The 24591-nt window shown below is 44.0% G+C and overlaps 1 protein-coding gene across 1 annotated transcript in view; it reads left to right on the top strand.

Annotated features, from left to right (window-relative positions):
• ptprn2 (protein tyrosine phosphatase receptor type N2) overlaps positions 1 to 24591 on the top strand; it is a 177143-nt gene that overhangs the window by 125525 nt on the left and 27027 nt on the right. The window contains 2 exon segments of the mRNA XM_031584363.1: positions 17743 to 17958; positions 23009 to 23233. Coding sequence (XP_031440223.1) covers positions 17743 to 17958; positions 23009 to 23233 — 441 coding nt within the window.

Below are 24591 nucleotides of genomic sequence, written 5' to 3'. Positions count from 1 at the left end.
GTGTAATGGTGCAGCTCACAGACAGTTGACTGGCAGTTAATACAACGGCAGCCAGGGGAACAAACAGTATGGAACAGCACAGACATGCCCCGCACACACACACACACACACACACACACACACACACACACACACACACACCGTACACACACACACACACACACACGCACACACACTCACACACACACACACACACACAAACACACACCGTACACACACACACACACACACCACACACACACACCACACACACACACACACACACGCACACACACACACACCAAACGCACACACACACCACACGCACACACACACACACACACACACACCACACACACACACACACACACACACACACACACACACACACAGGCATTCACCCACTCACACACTGTCACACAGATGCTATCACACATGTACATATCCAATATCCTGCTATGTTCTTATATTTGGAAAACTTAAAACATAGCATATGAGATGACAAAATCCTGCCCACTTATCCATTCATAACTGCTATCAAGCAATTCTCTGTAACATGTTTTAAGCCACATATGCAAATATGTGTAATAGCTTACAGCATATACATTATGCAGTAGTTTACAGCACTACTGGATAGATCTAGTTACATGCACATTACAAATTCAGACAAGATAGATTGTTTTCGCCTCGGTAACAAGTCGCTTGTATCTGAGACAACATCGGCGCACTGCTGAGACATAAATCATTACAAGGGCTGCTCGCTGCCCTATCTGATTGGCAGACCTTATGAAGGCAAAAACACAGCGGACGATGTAGCACAGAGAGAAGTAAGCATTTACACGGACATACACACATCCATGCACACTCCTCCATAGAAATACACCGACCTTCCCTCACACATACGAGTGGACCACGCACACAATCCTGTGCCGACATACGCAGACACACACACACGTGCTCACACATGCACAAACCCTCTGACACATACTCACACTCTCTCAGTCTCTCTCTCTCTCTCTCTCTCTCTCACACACACACACACACACACATGAACACAACACAAAAATAAAAACACCCTCACAAACACCAGCACATACATACACAAGCACACCACAGGGTTCATTAAGCATTCGCTGGAGCTATCTTTTAGCCCGAGGGGCCTAGCGATCCCAGACAGCGGTGTCAGACACAGATAGCAGACATCAGATACAGCAGCATCCTCTGCTGCTGCACGGATGTGGACAGACCGCTAGCATCCCTACACGCCACAGCGGCAGCAGAGTCATTAGCATAGGCCGCCGTGCGGCAGATTAGCGGTAATTAAGCGGTGAAATCAGAGCGAAGTCAGGACACCATATCGGGCTGTCAAGTGAAATCTCAGGGGGGGAGGGGGGGCAGATCAACAGATCTGGCTCCTGGCCCACTTCACGACCCCTCACACCATGAGAGAGGGAGGAGGAGGAAAGAGAGAGAGAGTACGTTGGGTAAAACATACAGGGGTGGGGAGAAAGAGCAGAGAGAAAGAGGGAGTGAGAGAAACACAGGGAATAAGGGATATGACATGAGAAAAGAGAGAAAGAGTGAATGCACTCACCTACCCACTCCCCTTCCCCCTCTCCCCTGTTCTTTTTTTTCTTCTTATGGACACTCGTCAGGCGTTGTTTCACAGACGTTGCCATGGCGACCACGGGGCCAAGGGGAAGCGTCTTCTCCCACTGGTTGCGTTTAATGAAGACGCTAATGAGAATTTATGTGGCCTTCTCTGTGTCTGTTATTTCTTTTCTGGCCCCCCGCATACCCCCCGCACCCCCTCCCCTCAACCGTATCTTCCCACTTTAACCCTCCCCCCCTTAGCGGCACACGTAGCCCTTCCTGCTTAATGACAGAACAATAAAACTGACAGCAGTTGCAGTTGACAAATGAGGAAAACATTTAGAGAAAAATAGGGGGTGGCACTTACCCTCCAGCTGCCAGCCTTGTCGAACTCTGCTCTTGTTGTTGCTGCTCTTCCACCAAGGGTGCTGTTGTTTTGCTTGTAGTTGTTGTCATCTTCGCTGTTGTTGTTCTTACCACTTTAACCCCATTCATTTCTTTGTGTCCCCTAGTACATTTCAGCTTACAAGTAGAGTGTAGTTGAGGTCACAGCTGATTTGTGCAAGGTGAAGATGTGTCTCCCTGAGTCTTACAGAGTGAACTTAGGACTCACCTGTATGTTTATAAAGGACTTAAACCTAATTATATTTTACATGAAGTGTTCATAATGCATATACGAATTGTAATTATACTCTGTAACCTTAAAATCCTCAGTAAATGTATAGTCCTGAAGACTTTTATTCTGGTCTTTATGGTCTTTACAGAAGTTATTTTTTTTCAGAAATGATCTATCCTTGTCTGTAATTGTCCTCATTGAAGATACTGTATAGCCCATTGAGGTGCAATCTGAGGAGCAGCATCAGAGGATAGGACATATTTCCTTTCTTTCATCTACATTTAACAACACGCACACACACACACACACAGACATACTCACAAGCCAGTGGAGAGAAAAAGAATGAGTGAGAGAGAAGATAGAGAAGAGAGAGAGGAGAGAGAGAGAGAGAGAGGCAGACATAGACTGACGGATCTGCTTTACTATTGCTCCTGCTCTTACTCTGTGGTTCTCCTGTGCCTCACACCCAGACTGCAGTCGTGTGGTTCCCCTGTGGTTCTCCTGTGCCTCACACCCAGACTGCAGTGGTGTGGTTCTCCTGTGGTTCTCCTGTGCCTCACACCCAGACTGCAGTGGTGTGGTTCTCCTGTGCCTCACACCCAGACTGCAGTCGTGTGGTTCTCCTGTGCCTCACACCCAGACTGCAGTCGTGTGGTTCTCCTGTGCCTCACACCCAGACTGCAGTCGTGTGGCTCTCCTGCGCCTCACACCCAGACTGCAGTCATTTGTGACAGCGGGTCTCAGGCTGACTGCTCCCAAATTAATTGCAATTTCATGTCTATATACCGAAGCACAGCAAACATACAGAAGTCTGCAGGCAGTGCTAGTGCCAGTCTGTGTGGAAACAGGGATGGCGGTGTTCATTTGTCTTGTATATATGGAAGTTTTGGTAATGGTTTCGCTCTTGATGGCCAGCTTTTCAATGAAAGAGTCGGTGTTGGCATTGAGCGCTAAAGTAAAGAACGTGAAAAGTTTATAATAGCACATTTTGTCTCATGTGTCTTTATTCCTCTTTTCTTTTCTCCTCTCTCTTTGTCTCTTTCTTTCTCACTGTCATTTATTAAGAAGGATTTGCCATGAAATTGTATTTCCATCAAATTCGTATTTCAATTTGATCTCAAACGTATAATATTACAATTAAAATTACACTGTTCATTCCAGTGTCAGAGGGAAATTGTCATCAGGCCTGTAATGTAAGTCTATTCATTTGTGAGTGTGGGAGCGCATTGAGTCCGTCTGACATGCTGTAACAATGCAAACACATCCGCTGATCACTATTGACTCAACTCTAATTGGTACTTTTCAAGTGTTACTTTGAGTAATCACTTCCAGCAGATCTGTGAAGTTTTGAAACCACAAGCCAGAAATACGTCTGGCATTTGGAAAAGGCGGTGGAGGGAGGGTTGGTGGGTGAAATTGCAGAAATGTATTAATGTTTGTTCAGGTTTTATAATATCCCGTTTAGAAAAGCCAACAGAGCTTTGATGTAGTGACATATTGATATTATAGGGCCCTAATTTGAAAGGGGCGACGAGCTGTACGTTGAGCGTGTGACGTGATGATGCAAGTGGCCCAACATCAAAGGAAGGAGTAGAGAACAATTGTTCTTTACTTGTATGCACTCATAGGACGCTAGAGTAGCAGGAAACCTTTGTGGGACAGGTGGAATGGCATATTCATTTGCGGGTGTGTCATTGAATTAGTGTCTTTTGAGCCTCATATCAACAGGAATGCTGACATACTGCAATGACAAGCTGCTTATCACTTGTTAGGGTAAAGTCCAACAGACATTAGTGCATGTTATAAAAATATTGAAACTGTTAAATTGTCAATGTGAAATGATTAAATATGTCCTGCTTAATTGATAAAAGTCCAGCACAGGTCAAGCCAAGTGTAATCATTGCCATGGTCATCACATTATTTAATATGGGCGTGATAAACACAGGTAATATTCCATATCCAGAGTGAAGTGAATTATCCCACATGGCAAATAAACCAAGCAAAGATTCAAATAATATTAATTTTAAATACAGTAGATAAATAAAATTGATTAATTCCATTTTTGCACTTCCAAGTTCAACCAAACAGGTCATCAGGACAGAGCGGAGGGGTGTGACAGGGAAACGTGAATGACAGGGAAGGAAATGTATCCTCCATCTTGGCTCATCTCAGTAATAATCCTGTTGCATTTTAAATTCGCAGTAACATTTTATACAGAACATATAGGCTAATAAGATTTGATTACTAGCGACATAGGTGATGAGGCTGAATAATTACTGCTGTAACCTACCTATATGATGATGGTGATTCTTGCATGACACTATTACTATTGCAACAACTATGTTGTATTTGATATAAAAACTGCTTTATGTGGTTGGTGCTACTACTCCTTTACTGAACTTGGACAGACCTGCTGTGAAATGTGAACTTGTATCTTAGTTTCAGTGGCCCCTGTTCCCAACAACACATATTTTACGGAATTATACCATATGTAGACTGAGAAAAACGCTCCCTCTCACTTTCGGCCTATTTTCATTGCAGCTATACTGAGAGACATCAGGCTATTTTTTGGTAAATGGGAGAAAAACACATTTGATCAGTGGTCTAAACTGAGTGAGTGCTTTGCTTTGAAATACAAAACATATAACTTTTTTGTCTCGCTTTTTGTTGCGTTTTTTTGGCCCAGATGAATGATGGGCTACTGGATTATTTGATTCACTGTGCGGCGTAGAATGTAGTTGCATAGCCTACGTAGCCATTTGGTAACATATTTGGTTGAGTTAAATGTCCTGCTAATTTGGTAACTGACTGACTGACTGACTGACTGTCGAACTGTGTAGGCATTAGATTAGATGTGCCTGCCAGGCAATTCCAATGAAACGCCTACCTCTTTGATCAGACACACCCAAATGAGGCGTCAGTCCACACTCAAAGGCACTTGGGTCTGCACGCATGTTATGAAATTACCAAATGAATGTGTGCTAGTTATCAACATAGCTTTCAGTAATGCCCTTCTTGGTTAAGCGTAAGAACCAACAAACATTTATTAAATTATGGTCCATAATGTCAAGCTCTTATCAAAGTAAATGGCTCTGAAGTAAAGTAAAGTACATTTCTGAAGAGTATACGGAAACATAGGCAACACACTTCTGGCCACTTTCCGCAGAATTTATTTTTAATAATGGTCTGCTTCTATAGAGAGCAGTATCACCCTATTCCCATTTTAGGCACTTATAACCCCAAATGTAGCTTTTAATCTAGTTCTTGCCTTCCTAATGAAATCTCCCACTATGGCCTGCCTCCCTTGATAGTACTGTGTAGAAAACAATAGAAAACAATTTCCTGTGATTTTCTGTTTAATAAGTAATGGCTGTGGCAGAGAGTGGGTGAGTGTGTGGGTTGTGCGTGTAGGTGTGAGTCAAGTGGGGGTTGCCATAAAATCAGTACATATAAATACCAGTACGAAGCTAAAGCGTGTGCTAAAAAGGAATGGAGCCAGTGGAGTGTGTGTGTGTGTGTGTGTGTGTGTGTGTGTGTGTGTGTGTGTGTGTGTGTGTGTGTGTGTGTGTGTGTGTGTGTGTGCATGTGCGTGTGCGTGTGTGTGTGTGTTGCAGACATCGAGGCGAGAGGAACATACAACTCTGTCCTGAGTTTTACTGAGAGCCCTTTCCATGCTTTCGTTTAATTTGTTGTGTTCCTGTCTGTCTATCCCCTCAGCACTGTAAGAGGACCATGTCTCCACACACCGCTTTTTATCAACCCCTCCCACCACCACACCACCAGCACTCCCCCCTCCCACCAAAAAATCACATCTTTGAACTCTGACGATACATAATTTATTGTAACCATCTGGTAAAGCTTCTTCAAAGAGGTTTTGACGCTCTCTCTCTCTCTCGTTGCTGTCTGTATACCTGTTCTTTCATTACCTGTCTGTTTTGGCTTGGGATTCATATTAATTTAATGCAAATTTGGATATTTACATTTTTTAAAAGGCACATAGCCCTATTGTCTGATAGACAAAAAAAACAAGTTCAAATGTGTCTGTACTTGGGTCTACACGCAGTCCCAGTTGCCTCTCGTAATCTCTTCCTCATCCTTAAACAGGCCTTCGTAAGCTGTTTCAGTTTTGTTTTGCTTTATTCGCGCCTAGCCTCGCATTAAATATAAATGTCAGAGTATGTTCCTTTTAATCCCCTCAGAGAGTTCCGGCAAAATGAAGGGAGCGGGGAACGGACGGAGTCAAAGGAAAGTTAACTTGTGGGAGATGTCTCCCCTGAGTTTGATAACCGTAATGAAATCCATTGCTCTTCAAATATGAAGGCAGTCTATCAAAAGTATTGATATTGCCTCCCAGGGAGAACTTTAATTGTGTGTGAGAGAGAGAGATAGATAGATAGATAGAGAGAGAGAGATAGAGAGAGATAAAGAGCGATAGAGAGAGAGAGAGCTGTGAGCGTGGAAACAGCCCAACCTGGGCAAGACCTGGCGTCAACTCTTTTCTCGCTGCTGGAAAAGAAGAAGAAAAAGATGAGCTTGCTATTTAATTACTTATGATGACTCATGTCTCTTCACCTCTGTTGTGAAATGCAAGGCAGCGCTTACAGCAATCAGCTGAGCTGTTGACAATGTATTGTTATCATAACTACACTGTAAAGAATGTTATCCTTGAAGTTAGGTAACGGAAATCCAGTATCAGACTTTGAAGCAACTCTAGAATATCAAAAGAGCGGCTGTATATATGGATTTGCTCTTCATAATAGGCACCCTGTGTTGGAATATACTGGAATTTCAGTAGGAACACCATAAAAATGAATCCAACCATGTCTGCTAGCTGATGCAATACTGCAGGTTTCACTGCAGCCTGAACCCAAGTGTGCATTTTGATTACAAATGAGTGTTTCCCCAATCCTCCAATCCTGTTTCTCTCTCTCTCTCTCTCTCTCTCTCTCTCTCTCTCTCTCTCATTTATGGTTTCAGAATACTTTCATTTTTTATTTTGAGCAAACTGTGTCACTGGCAAGCTCATTTGTGTGTTCCTGTGTGTGTGTGTGTATGAGTGTGTGCATGTGTGTGTGTGCGTATGTGTGTCTGTTGTTTTTTATAGAGACAAACATAGCAGTGCATTAAGCGTGTGTGTGTGTGGGATGCTTCCTGCATAAAGAAGCGAGGTGACAGGCATAGCATTTACCTTGATCAGCTACATGTTCTAGTCTTTGATTGGCTGGCATGGGCTTCGTATCCACACACAAAAAAAAGGGAGGCTTATTTTAACAAGCTAATCCGGAGAGAAGACTATGGCGACATGGTCGACACACATTTCTCCCAAATTAGCCTGTTTTTAAGCCCCGCAAGTGTATGAGACAACACTGCAGCCCAAATGTTAGCTTTAACCAATTAACATCGCTCTGTGCTCTTTCTCTTGAATTATTCCAGGAGGTTTTTTTTTTTTCCTTTTCTCCGATCTTCTCATCCAAGGAGAAAAAATAGCCACCATCAATTTACTTTGCATTCATCAGGAAAAAGAAATGATGCTAAGTTATGTATCAATGGATGAAATGAATTTCTGTACGCAAGACTCCAGAAACTGTGAAATGACTCCACCAGCCTTGGGGAAACATCAGGGACTCTAATCGGAGTAAATGTTTCTCTCTGCTCTTCTTTCCACCTTACTTCCCTTCTTGTTCATTTTTCCCCCAAAATGAAAGAAAGAAAGTGAAAAATGCACAGTCAGAGTTTGATCATAATTCTCTCTCTGCGTGATGTCGGGTAGCACAATAATAACCAGTGGGCTCATCTGATGGCTCCAACAGCCCATATTTGTCTGCATCACAAACTTGCCACCCTTTTTTCCCTTTCCTGACACTCTACCTCCTTTACAAATGAAGCCACATTAACCGCATCTCTTGCAGCGCTTTAGAGGAAGATTCATTAATAATATATTGGGTGGATTTCATGGGAGGGGGATTTTTGCTGAGGTTTGTTGCTGAACACATGTATGCACATTCATTTATCTGTTCATCTATTGGCCATGATTTGCCGTGTGTCGCGTGGGGAGGGGAGGCGTGGGGAGGGGAGGGGTGAGGAGGGGTGAGGAGGGGTGGGTGAGGAGGGGAGGGGTGGGGTTGGGTGGGGGTAAGGAATAGTGGAGAGAAAGAGGGAGGGAGGGGAGGAATGGATATGAAATAGAGATGGGAAGAAGGCTAGAGGAAAGTATGAGAGTTAGGGGAGAAGGGGTAGAAAGAGAGAGAGAGAGAGAGAACGAGCGAGAGAATGAGAGAGAGAGGGAGAAAGGAGAGAAAACAGGAGGAGGGGGGAGAGAGATGAAGGGAGTCGAGGAGCGAGGGAGGGAGGGGGAGAAGGAGTGAGCAGTGTGCCGAGCATTAGGGTAATCTGATCTCATTATGCTGTGTTTTTATGGGGACCACACTTTGGCCGGGCACAAACAGCAGCCTCCATCACCCTGCCTTATGCTCCTCCGCCTTATCTGCTGTTTACTCAAATATATTACAAGAGCTGGAGGTTTGGCCCCAGACAGACACACACACACACACACACACACACACACACACACACACACACACACACACACACACACACAGACGCACACACACACACACATTCTCTGCCTTATGTGAACTTAGTTCCCCTCTCTCGCTTTCTCTCACTTATAGTGGCACTCCCTCACGACATGCACACACATTCATTCATCACAAAAGACACACTTAACAAATACACACTGGCTTCAACACACACACACACATACACACATACACACACACATACACACACAGTCATTCATCAAACAAGCAGACAGTCACTACCTGTAAACCAACACACACACACACACACACACACTTACTGTTTCAAACATTATAGTTATTTATCATGCAATCAATGCACTGACATATACACCCAGAAAAACACACAAATGTCATTCATCACACAACTCTGCATGCAACACATTTATGCACATTGTAGACACTTATTACACATACACTCAGACAGAGAGAGAGAGAGAAACAAGAACAGAGCAGAAACCTATAAACATTAGTCATTCAAGAAACAATCACACTCATTATTCATTTATTAGGGACATGCACGGCAACAGTAAACCTAAGAAATACACTCTTGCTCAGATGCACACATGAAGAAGCATTCGGTCGTGTTTTCAGTAGATGATGTGATGTGTGCACATAACCAAATGCAATTCTGTCCATAGTCAAAGGTTTCTCATATTTATTCAGACAGTAATCAAACACAGTATCAGTATTCTGTCCAGTTTCCCTCTCTCTCTCTCCCTTTAGCACTCTTGCATAAACACCAATTAATCCCACCTGCACACACACACACACACACACACACACACACACACACACACACACACACACACACACACACAAATGGACACCCAGCATCGATCAGAGTGCTCGAGAGCCGAGTATGAATCCAACAGGAACAGTGTGAGAAAGGATTCTGGTACATCAACAGACCAAATCTGCCCGACTTCTGAGGTCAGTGTGAAGCATCTTCCACTGAGAAAAGGCAGTGCTTTACAGCAAGATTATTTCGAGAAAGACCTTGCGGCAGATCGCTAGAATGGCAAAGCTGAAATAGTGGCACAGGAATGGACCTAAGCAAACCTTCAGGGTTCACCACCACCACCCTCCCCCCCTCGTACCTAATGTTTTGTTTTCACAAAGTGTGCAGAAGTCAATCCAAGGCTCTCTGACTGACAAGGAAGTTGTGTGGGGTGACAGGAGAGGTGAAAAGTGGTGCCCAGCATGTAATGTGTCCTTTGTGCCGAAATCCTGGAAGCAAGGGGCACGGAGTTGGGGGACATCTTTCCTGATGCCCCCCAACACACACACACTCACTCACACACACACACACACATACACTCAGGCACTCTCTCTCTCTCACACACGGTTTAGTCGTTATATGGATCACCCACTAATAAAATAGCTTCATATCTCTGTAATAATGTTATTAAGGCAGTTTAAGGATAATTTTCACATTACCAAGACAAATGCTTCACATACGGTTAATGTACAGTGAGGTCTGGATTGTTGGGTGCAGCTGCTGCAGGTGTGTGTGTGTGTGTGTGTGTGTGTGTGTGTGTGTGTGTGTGTGTGTGTGTGTGTGTGTGTGTGTGTGTGTGTGTGTGTGTGTGTGTGTGTGTGTGTGTGTGACCCCTCAGTGCTGGGTGCTTGACGCAGGTTTTGTGCTCTGCAAAGAGCTGCCAGTTCCAGCTGTCTTGCACAGGGACAATGGGGTGGGGGGGTGGGGGCGAGGCTGAAAGGAGAGATAAACTGAAGACCCCTCCCCGGACTCGTCATCTGCATTTGACAGGACACCCCTCCAACATCAGCGCCTCCTGAATAGACACTTTCACAAACACACACACACATACAAAAATGTGTACAAACACACACACGCACACACACAGAGTTATTCTGACTACACACACATATTAAAACACAAGCACCGTGGACCAAATCCACACACACTCAAACCTGACGACCCTCGCCCCAACCAACACCCCCCCCCCCCCCCCCCCCCCCATCCTCCCGCCCCACGTCCTCCTTTCTCTCCTTTCTCCTGTTAATCCTTCCCGTTCGCTGCAGCTGTTCCACTCCACACAATCAGCAGTCGTTGGGTTAGTAAAGATTTTTTCTTTTTTTTGTCTAAATAAAAAAAAAGATCCCCTCAGTTTGTTTCTCTTCCCCACGTCACAGCGTGCTTGTAGAAGCAGTCATTTACATTATAGGAGAATAATCGTTTATGAGGCAGAACAGATATCACTAAACCGTGATACTTTGCCTAAACAGCTCGACAACAGTATTTTACTGAAATATCATGACATTTGCAATTTGTAATGAATCGCGACTCACCTAATGAACAAAAAAATGTCTAGCGTACAATAATCTATGGTTAAAACCCTTGAGGGTTTTTTTTAATCCAAGAAGGGGTTAAAGTTAGGTGCCTCCCCTCAATTTTAAGATTGTAATACATTATGACCATTTCAATTATCACCTCAACTCCTGTGAGTCTGAAACTTTGTGGTCCCAATCCCCAAACCCCTACCTCAACGATATTGAGAGAGAGAGAGAGAGAAAGGAAGAGGGAGCAAAAGCAATTCACTGAGAACACATAAACCCCCAAGTAGCTTAACAAATGAGTGACAAACCCAATGTCCATTCATAAAGGTCCTCTACCCCACACGCTTATTAGCAGCCATCTCTCCCTGAGCCGTCGCTGTCGGCAACATGTGGAGGTATCGCTATAGCAACCAGTGGATGTGACATGTGCTGAAGACAGGGACTCTAGCGCGCCTGAATATAAAGAGGGGCTCTGGTCCGCTACTTTGTGCTTTTAAAAAAACCACACAGCTCTCTGTCTTTTCATTCATTGGCACATGAACGCTCAAAGGACTCGGCAGCCTACTGCAGCTTCTTACAAGGCTTGGAAAATCTGGCGGGCATTCCATTCGGTTTTTTTTTTCTTTCTCTCGCTTTCTTTATTACCTTTAGCTCTCAGACTCTCTCCCTCGTTCTCATTTGCCGTTTTCCCTCGACTGCGAAAGTATGGCAAGGCAACTGCGGTCTTTCCTTACGTGGGAGGCGGATGGGAGGTTGTTAACTTTTAAGCAGCGGGACCGAAAGGAGACTAGTCCTCAAACCGAGGCACTGTCGGGTGCACTGCTGCTACCGGGTGGTTACAGTAGCCAAACGTGCGGCTCTGGAATAGGAATCTACTATCTCCACGACGATCTCCGCATTTTGGTTCCTCATAATGGATTTAGGTAACTATCCCTATATGCACTTTTTTGTACATATATTTGTAGACACAACATGAGAACAGGTGAATATCTGTGTGTTTTACGGTTTTTAAAATATGATTTGTGGTGCAGCCAAACTCAAGCGAGCATCCTTGGTAATTCAAATATGTAATAGTGGACCTCCCCATTGGAGCGTTTTCCGGAGCAGGTATTACAATGCATTTTGAGGTGAATGTGCATACGTGAATGCATTTGGTTTCAAATAACATGTATGCGTCTGTACAACGTGTATGCATACGAAATCCATACATACATATTTCCTGTTTACAGCATACAGATCACGTACTGTGTTATTACGGTGCGGCACTATTACGTATTGTACACTTAAACCGCAGCAGTCTTACCTATAGGCTACTGATGGATGTGGGCGAACATTTAGTGTTATTAACAAATGCGCGATATCTACAAGATAACAATAGTACATTAACATCTTTGATCGTTCTTAATGGTTAAAGACAATTCGTACAACTTTATGCCTCGTGTTGTACGTCATATTGCGACTCAAAAGCCCGTCGTACTTGTTTCAAGCGATCCAGAGGACTGATGCGCCGGTCTGTCCTCAGGATAATACAAGTTTCCCGATCGATTGCCGTTAGTTTACTCTGTAGGCTGCCATGGATCAGCTAGGTTAGTACTAGAGATAGTTATTAAAAACCTCATATTTGTGGACGGGTTCAAAGCAAAACTCAGAAATGTTACTAAACAAGTCTATAACATGCACATTTTGAAATGTCGCCCAAATATGTTTATGCGTCTGGTTTTATACTAGTTTATGTTATGCGATCGGTCATTTATTGATATTCTAAACCAAACCGTACAATTTAATTTGTAAGCTTATATTTACACCAAAACGAAGGCTAATTATTATTTTGTGTAGTGTATTTAGAAAGTGTTTGGCGGTTGCAGTCACAGTTTACCTCAAGTCATTTTAAGATCATTGCAAAGCAGGTTGTCAGAATTTATTTCCATCCAGTCATACTGGGAAAAGTATCTTGAGACCATCATTTACATTTAACATGTAAAATACAGTTCAATCTACAAATAATTGTAAGTCAGTACTATCCGTAATACCGTCAAAAATAATTATGATCAAGGCAACATTCAATTGTAAAATGCATAAAAACATCAATTGTTCTTGTTTGTAGTATCTGTTTTGTCATTCTAATTTTAAAATAAATTTGACAACTAAAATAGATGATTGCAAAGCAAAATTCATTCATTAACTCAGCCTAATGGTTTTACAACTATGATTTATGTGAGATCCAGTCATGCCAAGTCCATAAACTATCAACCATGTTTGAATCACAGGGCATATACAGACAACACAATTGAAGAGTGTCTTAGTGACCATGTGGATCATCTTTATAATGTAATATGGAAATTGTCAATTTTGCAAGTAGAGGCATAAGTGTATGGTTATGTGAGGTGTTTGTGTGTTTTCGTATGGTTATTTATTTACTAAAGATTTTTTTTCTCTGGATGAGTTTGAATGGAGTGGGTGTGGGCCGTCCGTGGAAAGCATTGTGATGCTCAGGGCTTTGGACAGTGATCATTGTGTGTGGAGAGAGCGAAAGGGCGACCGTCGCTCTCCCTCTCTCCCCTCTCGCCCTCTCAGCCTGACCTTTCCTCCGTCATTTGAATAAGCCAGAGCCTCCGAAATCCATCTGCCCTTTGTCCCCTGCTAGATTCCTAATCCCTCGTTCCCTTTCACAGGGTGAAGGAAAATAGGGAGAGGGAGAAGGAGAGAAAGAGGGAGAGAGAGGGAAAGAGGGAACAGGGGTAAAAACTTCTCCTCATCCATACCTCTCAGCATATTGCTTGTAAGAGACAATGCCCAGTATTAAGGAGTCCTGACCTTAGTTAAAGTGAAGTGATCAACTAGAACCAGCCAGCTGCTTTAAAGAAATGAGCTCTTGCTGGATTAAAACAAAAACATGTATGTTGTCTTTGCATGCAGTATTCCATGATGTGCACTTCTAAGAAACATACAGACATTGGATAAGTCAATTTGTGTGTGTTTGTGGTCAAATATTTTTTTTTTAAAGAACAAGAAAGTGTCCTTAAATGTATACAGACACCAGACCAGTCTCACTATATCTTTATGCTCTCAAAGCAGTACAATGCTTAACCTGTATTAACTACAGCTAGAGGAGAGCTAGTTTTATTTAAAACAATTTTTATGTTATTTCTATTGCTGTTTAAAGTCTTCAAAACAGTTAATATTGCTTTATATATTTTCTATGGCTAAAATACCAATATATATATTTGAAATCAGCACCTGTATTTTACACTCTACATTATATAAGAATACACCAATTAGCCAGTTGGTCAAACCAGATGCTTTAATTTGAGAAATATTTTAGTTTGCCTGCATCTTTGCAGTAATATTTTTATTTGGGCTTTTTCATTTTGCTATTTGTAGGTTAATCGGAGACAGTGCCTTGAAGCATTTCATATGAGACGTGCATTCAAGCTGCCTGTCTCTGGCTACGTTTGCTCGCGTGAATTGGAAAATTTGCAAGTCCAATTTCATTCCCGACAGATGAACAAAAAACTCCTTCCTGGCATAATGGAGACTCTCTCTCTGTCTCACTTTCTCTCTCTCTCTCACTCACTCTCTCTCACACACACACACACATTTCCAGCAGAAAAAGCTTATTGGCTGTGAGTCTTTTTTCCTTCTCCTCCTGAGACATTTGAAAATTTGACACATATTGTCATGTGGGTGCAGAGTTTATAAATGATCCACTTCCATACAGATCAACAGTTTCCCACAAAAGGACATATAAGCAGACACTCCCGAAAAGACAGGACCATTGTCCAGCTGTGCAGAGAGTTTCAAATAAATAATGTGTTGCTCTGTAAATGACCCATGCCTTCATTGGGCTAAATGAAACTAACTGTACCATCAATAGTAATCTCACAATAAATAATTTGCCCTGAAATGTATTAATTCGTTATTGCATTTTAATAGACTGCCACAGCTATAACAAACAAGCTCACACCTTGTCCCATATTTCTCTCCTAACCCAACTGAGGTTATTAAGTTATAAAGCACGGTGTAGTTTGCCATGTCCATGTGAAATCCGTTATTTCCTGGAGAGGCAGTGCTGTCCTGCGTGTTCTATTTTACGGTTTTGCCTTTATTTGTAAACCACGCTTGCTCTTATTTCCTTTCCTCGTTCCTTTGCCGGCCAATAATGTGGTTAGTGGAGTTTAATAGCAGGCCATCATTTACATGGACATTCACTGACCTCTGTAAGCACTGGGCTCCTTTTGCCTTGATGCATTTGAACATACTCTCATCTACGGTCTTTTCTGTGCATATGTGTTGGACAGGGATGTGTGGATTGTATGGATTGCCATGTTCACATAAACTGTTTGATGGTTTTCTTTTCTTTTCTTTTTTTTGTATTTTATAATTTTTTTCTCACTCATTCCCTTGAATTCTTTTCTCTGTGGCTGTGTCTTTCGCCCCAAACCTTATTAACGAGCCCAATGCATTTATTCTATTTAGTCATAATTAATTGTGGACATTATTTAGCCCAGCACAATTTTCTTTTCATGGCCATCTTTTCATGTCGGAGATCTTTTCATGTAATTCGATTGAGAGCACTAAGCTTGTGGAGGGAAGGAGGGAGGGAGGGAGGGAGGGAGGGGGAGGTTATCCCTAAGCCTATAGCCACACTGAGGACATCCTCCAGTCTGCTTCTCTCTACGTGTGATGTGCACACAAAAAAAAACGTTCCTGCCACACAAAAGCACAGAAATGCCAAAGAGAGAAAAAGGGCCTTACTCCATGGAAACCTGAAATACAATTAAGCAAGCCGTATGAAAGATATATTTATTTTTTCTGTGAGAGAGAGAAATATATATATATGAAACGAATAAATCAGCAGCAGCAAATACAGGCTGATCCTCAGAAAATTTAAGAAAATAACATTGAAAGTTGATAGAATTGAAACATAATTTCCTTAATTTTTGATTGAGAAAGCTCATTGCAAGGAGTTTTGTGTGCTAACACTTAATAATATCATGAAAACCACCAGGAATTATGTATTCAGGTTTATCATATATAAGACATAATACATATTCCCTCATACTTTGCCATGTGGAGGGAAAATGCTAATTGAAAGTTAAGAATGGGAAGGTTATCTAACCCTAAGAGACGGAGTCAGCCCTTCTTTTTTCCACAATGCTTGATGGTTGTCCTTGAGCCTCAACAGCTTTGATGACTATTTGATGCCCTCTGCATTATGCATTCCTGTTCTCCTGCATTTTTCCCCCCAAATTTTTTTTTTTTTTACTATAAAGATCCTGTCAGCCACAGAAGTTTTTTTTTTTTTTTTTTTTTTTTTTCTTCCTTTGCTGAAGTGGAGCTCCCACTGCAGTTAGATGTATAGCCGGGTCCCTTGCTGAGCCCATAGAGTCCCCCCCTCCGTCCTTTCAGGGAGTTTTAATAGTGTGGAATAAAAGCAGAAAAAAAAGCCTTCAGGTCTGACCCACACTCCGAGGGCCCTGGCTATTCAGCCTCACAGGCGTGTGGAAACAATGCCTCTCCAATTCTCCTCCAGCTTAGCCCTGGCTGTCACCCCACCTCCCGGGGGGTTAACAAGCCTGACAACCCCACTTCTGTGGGATGTTTCTGGGCTGGGTCCTTCAGAGAGCCCCCCTCCCCATCAACCACCCACCCACCCCTCCCTGTCTATACACACCCTTCAATGCACCAAACCCCCACCCTTACCACTACCCGTGGCCCCCTCCTTCATCCACCTCCTTTACCCCCCACCCCCCTCCACTAGCGCCATAAACCGAAAGGTCCGAGCCAGGGATGGAGTCCTGCCCAAACCCAGGGCTAGGAGGCTAATTAGCTACAAGCTTTTACAGTGAAGACCGACCCTAATTGCCCAATGGTGGCATGCTTAAACCTGCCAAGACAAGAACGAGCCTCAACTTCACAGGCTCAGCCACGCTGTGTGAGTGCATAATTGTGTGTGTGTGTGTGTGTGTGTGTGTGTGTGTGTGTGTGTGTGTGTGTGTGTGTGTGTGTGTGTGTGTGTGTGTGTGTGTGTGTGCGTGTGTGTGTATATCTGCACTCTACTGGACAACATGAACAGGAAAGTGGAACCTGGCTAGGTTGAGTACACCCACATAAATTTAGCATGAGAACAAGATGACTTGGCTGCCTCTGGGCTACTGGTAAGAGATAAGGGTTTTCTGGCCTTGAGGGTCATTGTCATGGGAGAAATTCAGTTAAATTGCATCTTTGTTTTGAACCTCTGAAAAGGTTTGTTTTTCTTTCTTACCTACGTACTTAGTTACTTGGCCTCACTCTCTAGCAGGAGACCAGTCTGTGGCTCGTTTCAATTGCAGTTCCTTTTGAACAATTCTCTGGAAAATGGTGGCAAGGCAGGTGCTTGTAGTGAATGAAATTGGGTGTAATTTCCAGGCAGAAATCTCGATTAACAATGTAAAGTGTATTCATACCAATACACTTTTGATTACTTCCCCAGGCCTTAAAAGATGCACTGATACTCCTGAGGAGATATTGCCACAAAAAATGTGATAAGTCGCAATAATGCATTATCTGTCCACATTTGCATTTATTGTCATGAAGATATGGTTTCTGTCAAGATAATTTGTTTTGGCTAGTGAGTCACTGTTTTAAATGTAGACTCCATGATTAGACTATTTGTTCTCTCTCTTCTTCTCTCAGAGGAGCAAACTGAACCAGATCCCCATTGTCAAACACAGCCATGTGGAGTCCAGCAACTTCCTGGTTTTGACGGTGGTGTCCATGGTATTTATCGTCATGGTGCTGGGAGTGTCGGGGTCGTTGTACTGTCTGCGCCACCATTCCCACCTCAAGCTAAAGGAGAAGCTTGCCAGCCTGGGGACTGACACCAGCGCCGATGCCACGGCAGCCTATCAGGTAAAAGCTGCCACTCTCCCTCCACCAATCACGTCACAGACTCACAAATCTTCCACTGGCCAAAGTTGCACGCTCGTGTGATCAGGATATCCTGTGGTTGTTCGAGCTTGACGTATTTCGGCTTTTTTTGTTGATGTATTTAGTCCTGCACGGGGAAGAATACAGGGTGGGGGGGTTGGTTTTTTGAAGTCTTATTTGAAAAGGCAGCTTTACGCTATGGTGGCTGCACTCAAGGTGAAGCCCATAAAATGTAATACAACCTCTAATCATGTAGTCATCACCTGTATGCGGTTACACAACTCCGGGCCAATTAAATGCATTTTTACGCCAATCCCGCATCCTCTCAAGGCTTTGGCGAGCACTGACGCCACTCACGTCCTCCGCACCTCATTGTTCCCTTGGACGGAGGGATGGGGCCAGATGTCCTTGTGTGCCAGCAATGTTTAATATGAACGCCGGCTGAAAGGAGGGCCTTTTTAGCAAGGAAATGAGTTTGTTGTCTGACCTTTTTCCTCGGTGCTGCTGCTTCTACACTGGAGGGGTTGGAAGGGGGGTGGCGGAGCCGTATTGATTTTATTTTGTTGGGCTCAGCTGTGCTCAATATGAGTGAAGGGCAGGGTTGCAAATCCGCACGTCACTTTCCCATTTTCAATATTTAATCACGTCTCCAGCTGCAGAGCGGCCCTGCCCATGAATATCGGCACGATTATTGCACACGAAAGAAAAGACTCAAGTTGTATTGATATGACTGAGGCATGTCTGTGTGTGTGTGGGTGGGGGGCCGCGGGTCATGACAGGGGTTGGGTGGCTACATTGTCGTCTGTTCATTTCCAGTTTGTAATTATGGGCCATCGATTTATTTTTAAAGACACAAGGATGGGATTTTAGACATTGGTCTTCGGCAACTTTTGGCATTAGCAAACGTTAAGGGAGACAGGCACCTGCAGGAAGCCGTGCTGTGAAAACGGTACCGAGCTGAAATCGCACAGTGGTTCGCCGCGTCCCTGTGGTTGCCTGGGATTTCCCCCAAGCTGCTGTGTCTGTGCAGGCAGCGGGAAGCCAGGAGGCTCTACATGGCTACATGCAATTAGCTGCCGTTTTTGCCTTCCTGCATTCAGAACAGATGACCAAAGACACCAGGGGGGGGGAAATGGGAAAGGCTGTGAGTGTGATACAGTGTGTGTGTGTGTTTGTGTGAGCTTGCTGTTGTGTGTGTAAACATGGCTGCCCAACCTTCACAGTGAGCTGTCATCCTCCCCATTAGCAGGCGAATATTAATGTGAGGGGAGGAGGCCAGGAGAGCTTGCCCACGCTCGGCGCTCTCTGCCTGGGCTGCCTCACCTTCCTCTCCTCCCTCTCCTGGTGCCTCTGGCTTGCAGGAGGGCTGTGGAGGGTTAGCATGGGGGGGGGGGGGGGGGCAGCATTAACGAGTCACACTAACTCTCCCACCCCCGGCCCTCCCCCACGCCATTCTGACCCCCACCTGTCAGCCCTATGGTGCTCTCCTCTCTTTAAAATGATTTTATTGCTTTTATTTTACTGCTGCAGTACATTTCCTTCTGGACAGGGGTTGTACTACAAGAGTGCCTTATTGCTTTTTAAAACTGATATGAGTAGAGGAAGCAAGTCACAGCAAGGCTATGTTATGGAGAGATATTTATCTGACTGTGTGTGTATGGTTGCATGTCTGTTACTGACTGTGTGTGTGTGTGTGCGTGTCTTAGTATTTTTGCATGTTCATTTTCGATGTATAATACAATCTATGCTACTGAATATGTGACTGCACTTTTTATTTATACATATTATATATAAAAAAAATTCCGAGCAACTATGTGATACAATATTAAGAGTGTTTGTTCTTCACATGAAACCCAGGCGTTTGGCAGACATTTAAACATGCTCTCCTGACACGTGCTTGTCTCTCAGTCGCTCTGCCTTTCTCCTCGTCTAAATCAGAGGAGCTTGATCAGAGTGATCTGGGAGCTGCAGATTTTGCGAGCGGAGAGCCGGGAACCCTTTTCTCCTGGATCCTGTTTCTTAATCGCGTATGGAAATCACCCTCCACGTCAGGCCACATCAAACAAGCCTTCGCCCGCACTGACCCCCCTCACCCCCCTACCACTCCTTCGTTCGCACTGACCCCCCCACTCCCACCCTCCAATATAATGGCCAAACCTCCAGTTCCGATAAAGCAGACACTATCAAGGGGGTTTCAAAGATATGATCGCTGTCTTCAAACAATGAGAGCTGCCTCTATTTCTCTCACTCGCTCTCTCTCTCTGTCTCTCTCTCTCGTTTGCTCTCTCCCTCTCCGTCTCTCTCTCTCCGTCTCTCTCTCTCTCGTTTGCTCTCTCCCTCTTTTCTCTCTGTCTTTTGGTCCCTGTTTTTTTTTTTTTTTTTTTTTTTACTCTCAATTTGAAGAAAATAACTGGCTGGGTAGACAGAGCCTCGGCTCAGAATCTGTAATGGCGCAGTGAAGCCTGATGGGAGTAGAATCAAGTCATTTAGGGTAAGGTAATCTTCATTGTTGGGAAGGCGGAGGCAAAGCCAGAGCTCTTTTCACACCCAGCAAATGTTTTTTTTTTTTTTTTTTAATAAGGACACAGAAATTAGCAGGTCTAATATGGTCCTCAGCTTTGTCTGCTTGGCCCATTTCCCCGTCTTTAAGGATGGATGTATTTTTTTATTCAAAATTAAAACATTTGCTAAAGGTACAAATTTTCGGTGCAAAGGAAAAAATTTCACACACAATGAACATTGTTACAGCTGGGTTGAGTAGTGTTCCTTCAGCTGGCTAGCTATGTAGCTCTTTCGTTTTAGCCTGAAATCTATGTCCATAAAACAGAATATATATTCATATATTTACAGCATATACCCAAAAATGCCTCATTTTTCATCTCAGTCAAGTATATTTCTGTATATATACTGTATAAATATGTACCGAGGCAGTAGGGATTTGCTGCATATAATCAATTTATAACCACGAGAATATAAATATGAGGAGAAACAAAGGTATTTGATGGATCATTCAACAATTTTGTGTTAGAGATTATGTATTAATGAAGACATTTTGTTAAGTTCTCTTTTTCATTTCTTAATTTATACCTGTAAATGACAAGAACTATGTGTTATGCTGTTGCAACGTAAGTGCATCTCCTCATGCAAGAATTTGCACTGAAATTTAAAAGAATAGTTTTTAATGCCTTTAACCTAATCAGTAAACTCTCAGTGTGGGGAAGAGTAAAACAAGGTTTCAGCATATAGCTTTAAATATGTGCACATCACGAAACAAAACAACTGAGGGGTGGCGTTGTGCTGTGGCGGCCAATGCCCTAGAGGATCTGAATTATGCTCTCAAACAATTTATTCCAAAAATGTTACCCATTCGCTTACCGCAACCCCCTCAGTTAATCACGATTTCTCAAATCCATTTTTCCCCCCTCTCCTAAACCCTTAAAAGACCTGCAGTGGCCTTTGGAGAGCAATGTTTCATCTGTAATTGCCCACGGGCCAGCAGTGGTCTCTGTCTTCCTGTCAGTCGTTGTGTGTGTGTGTGTGTGGAGGGGGGGGGGGGGCATTGCTTATAGCCCCGTGACTCCTGCCTCAGGGGCTCCACTTCCTGCTTCCCCTGCGGTGGCTGATGGACGTGTGCAGTGATTGTTCCAGCTGCGAGTTCGGAATGAGTGTGCCGTTCGGTGCCGTGCGGCTCGGCCCACCGGAGTCTGTCACGGAACGCTCGGAGCCCCTTGGCTGGTCGCCATTACCGTGGCAACCGCAGCCCCGTCGGCCTCGGCGATGCTGGCCACCGCTGCCCCCCCCCCCCGTGTTTGAACACACTCAGAGATCCACATTACACTGGGGAGCAGGAAAGGAGTGACTTCGGACTTCTAGCTGCCAAACAGCAATTCCACTGTAGTGATGTTTCACAAAATCAGATTCAAAGGGAGTCACTTCTTCATCTAATAAAAAGGTGATATCCTAGCATCAGGAATAAACACACACCTCCGTTCTTCATCAAATCATAGGCTTCTCAAGAATATTTGATTTTTTATATTTGTTTTTTTTTCGCTCAGCCTTTTGATAAACATCAGTAGCAGGGCTGTGTTGCAGTTTAGTTGCCACTCCGAGTAGGCTGTAAAGACGTACTGTCTTCAACAGTAATGAGTCCAGTGGACTCCATGTCTCTCTCTGTGATGCAGCTCCTGGTTTCGCTGCCATTAGTTGCGGCTCCATACTCCACACCTGTCAGAGGTGGAGCCGACTTCACTGCGCGGCCTGCAGACTAGAGGCTTTGAAAGGCTGTCAGGGCTTTCAGGGTAAGGCTGCTTCTCAGCCCTTGCAAGCCCATGTCTCCTCTTGTCCTAATTTGCCGCCGTAGTCCTTGAGAAGCCCTCGTTTTGGTTCTGAGCAGATCTTTAGAAAACGATGGCTGGCTAACTCTTCCATGACTGCAGCCTGCATTTTAGTAGCCGCTGTGGCTGGATTGGACATGGCTTGTTTTGTTCTTTCACATTTGAGGTGACTTATAGTCGATGGACGAAGATTAGTACTGGAATAACATGAAACTGCCCATAGATCCCTGTTACCCATCTGTCTGCATGGGTGGTGCACTAAGCATTCTGCAGTGCTGTTGATCAATACAGTCCTAAATTACAAATGGCTAAAACTGTCTTCTGTGGTTTGGCAAACAGCAATATCTATTCTAATTTGGAATGGCACGTTACAGTAAGGATGATTTATTGTGTGCATTAGCCATATGTATGCATATAATCTTTGTCCTCAGGGCTGTTTTGATTAAATATTGCTGTGCAATCAGGCATGCATCTGATTAGTAATGTTATGGCAGATCTTCATCAATACCCAGACATTACACACATACATCCATTATTATTAATGAAAGAACATATTTGTGGTAATGTTTAAAGGCCTGATTTCAAAAGCAATTTGTAGACATGATTGATAATGCAATCTGCCATACAGTTGCGTGGGTTGAATGACCATGTTGTTCAAGTCACTCATCTTCCTCCTCCTTCTCCTCCTCCCCGGGCAGGACCTGTGTCGCCAGCGCATGGCGTTGCAGACGTCGGAGCGAGCCGAGCGGGGGGAGCGGCCGGAGCCCCTGGCGCACACGGCACACACCTCGCGCATCAACAGCGTGTCGTCGCAGTTCAGCGATGGGCCCATGCCCAGCCCCTCAGCCCGCAGCAGCACCTCGTCCTGGAGCGAGGAGCCCGCCCAATCCAACATGGACATCTCCACTGGACACATGATACTGGTGAATAAACAACTCCGACACACACACACACACACACACACACACACACACACACAGAATCAAAAATGGACATCGCCACTGGACACATGATACTGGTGAATATACACCTCTAACGCACACACACACACACACACACACACAGACACACACACAGAATCAAAAATGGACATCGCCACTGGGCACCTGATACTGGTGAATATACACTCCTAATACACACACACACACACACACACACACACACACACCAAAATGGACATCTCTACCAGACACATGATATTGGTGAATATGCACTCCTTACACACACACACACACACACACACATTTAGAGCAGAGTAGTCATGCATTCATGGACAGATGATCCTGGTAAATATTTAGTACACTAAACACTCAGATACTACAGTACAAAAAACTCCACTGGAAAGGTGACACTTAAAAATATGCATTGCTCTCTCTTCCACACACTTCAGCACATTCATGCACAGTCATTCTCCTAAAACAGCTGCTTCCGTTCTCACCCCTTAGCACCTATTCACTAACTGTTCAGACACCCTTGTGAAAAGCCCTGTACAGGTTCAATATTAGTACATAATTAGACCATCAGCATTATAAGTCCAAACAAGAAAGAGTTATTTTAACTCTTCATATATGTGAAACTGACTAAAGATTCATGACATACAGACACAGACACACACACACACACACACACACACACATACACACACACGTGTCTTTGTCACAGACACCCCTATGTCCCAGCATTATGGTAGGACGTGAGCTATAACAAAAGTCTATTGATTGACATCCTTCCTTCTCGGCTCCCCCAAAGCCCCACGCCTCTGCTACCTGTCTGATAGTCCTGTAAGCTGGTCCCTACCCAGCATCCCTTATCGTCTCACTTCCCCCTCCATCCGTCTACGGCTCGCTTTCATTTCATTGTTCCCCCGTATCTCTCTATTTCTCCATATCTCTCTTTATCTTGCTCCTTTTATAGTCTGTTCCATTCATCCTGGCATTCTCTCTCTCTTTCTCATTCTGTCTTAATCCATCCGTCTGCTTTTTCTTTCAGTCTGCCATGATGTCTCTCTCTCTCTCTCTCTCTCTCTCTCTCTCTCTCTCTCTCTCTCTCTCTCTCTTCCCTTCGCTCTCTCATTCTGTAGACGGTGTCTATCTCTTGCTGTCTCATTCCCCCACCCTCAGATGCATGATTCTGAGGGAGCAGAGAAGCTCAGGAGGAAATATCATTGCTAATCGGTAATAGTCAATCGGACATGTCAGTGTTTGTGGAGTTGTTGTTTCCCCCCTAAATTGAGTTTAAATGCCTTGTGGGCCACATCCCTTTCTCTCGCTCTCTCTCTCTC

Source organism: Clupea harengus, chromosome 17 (assembly GCF_900700415.2).
Source record: "Clupea harengus chromosome 17, Ch_v2.0.2, whole genome shotgun sequence".
Lineage (NCBI taxonomy): Eukaryota > Metazoa > Chordata > Actinopteri > Clupeiformes > Clupeidae > Clupea > Clupea harengus.
This window is presented reverse-complemented; position numbering and strand designations above follow the sequence as displayed.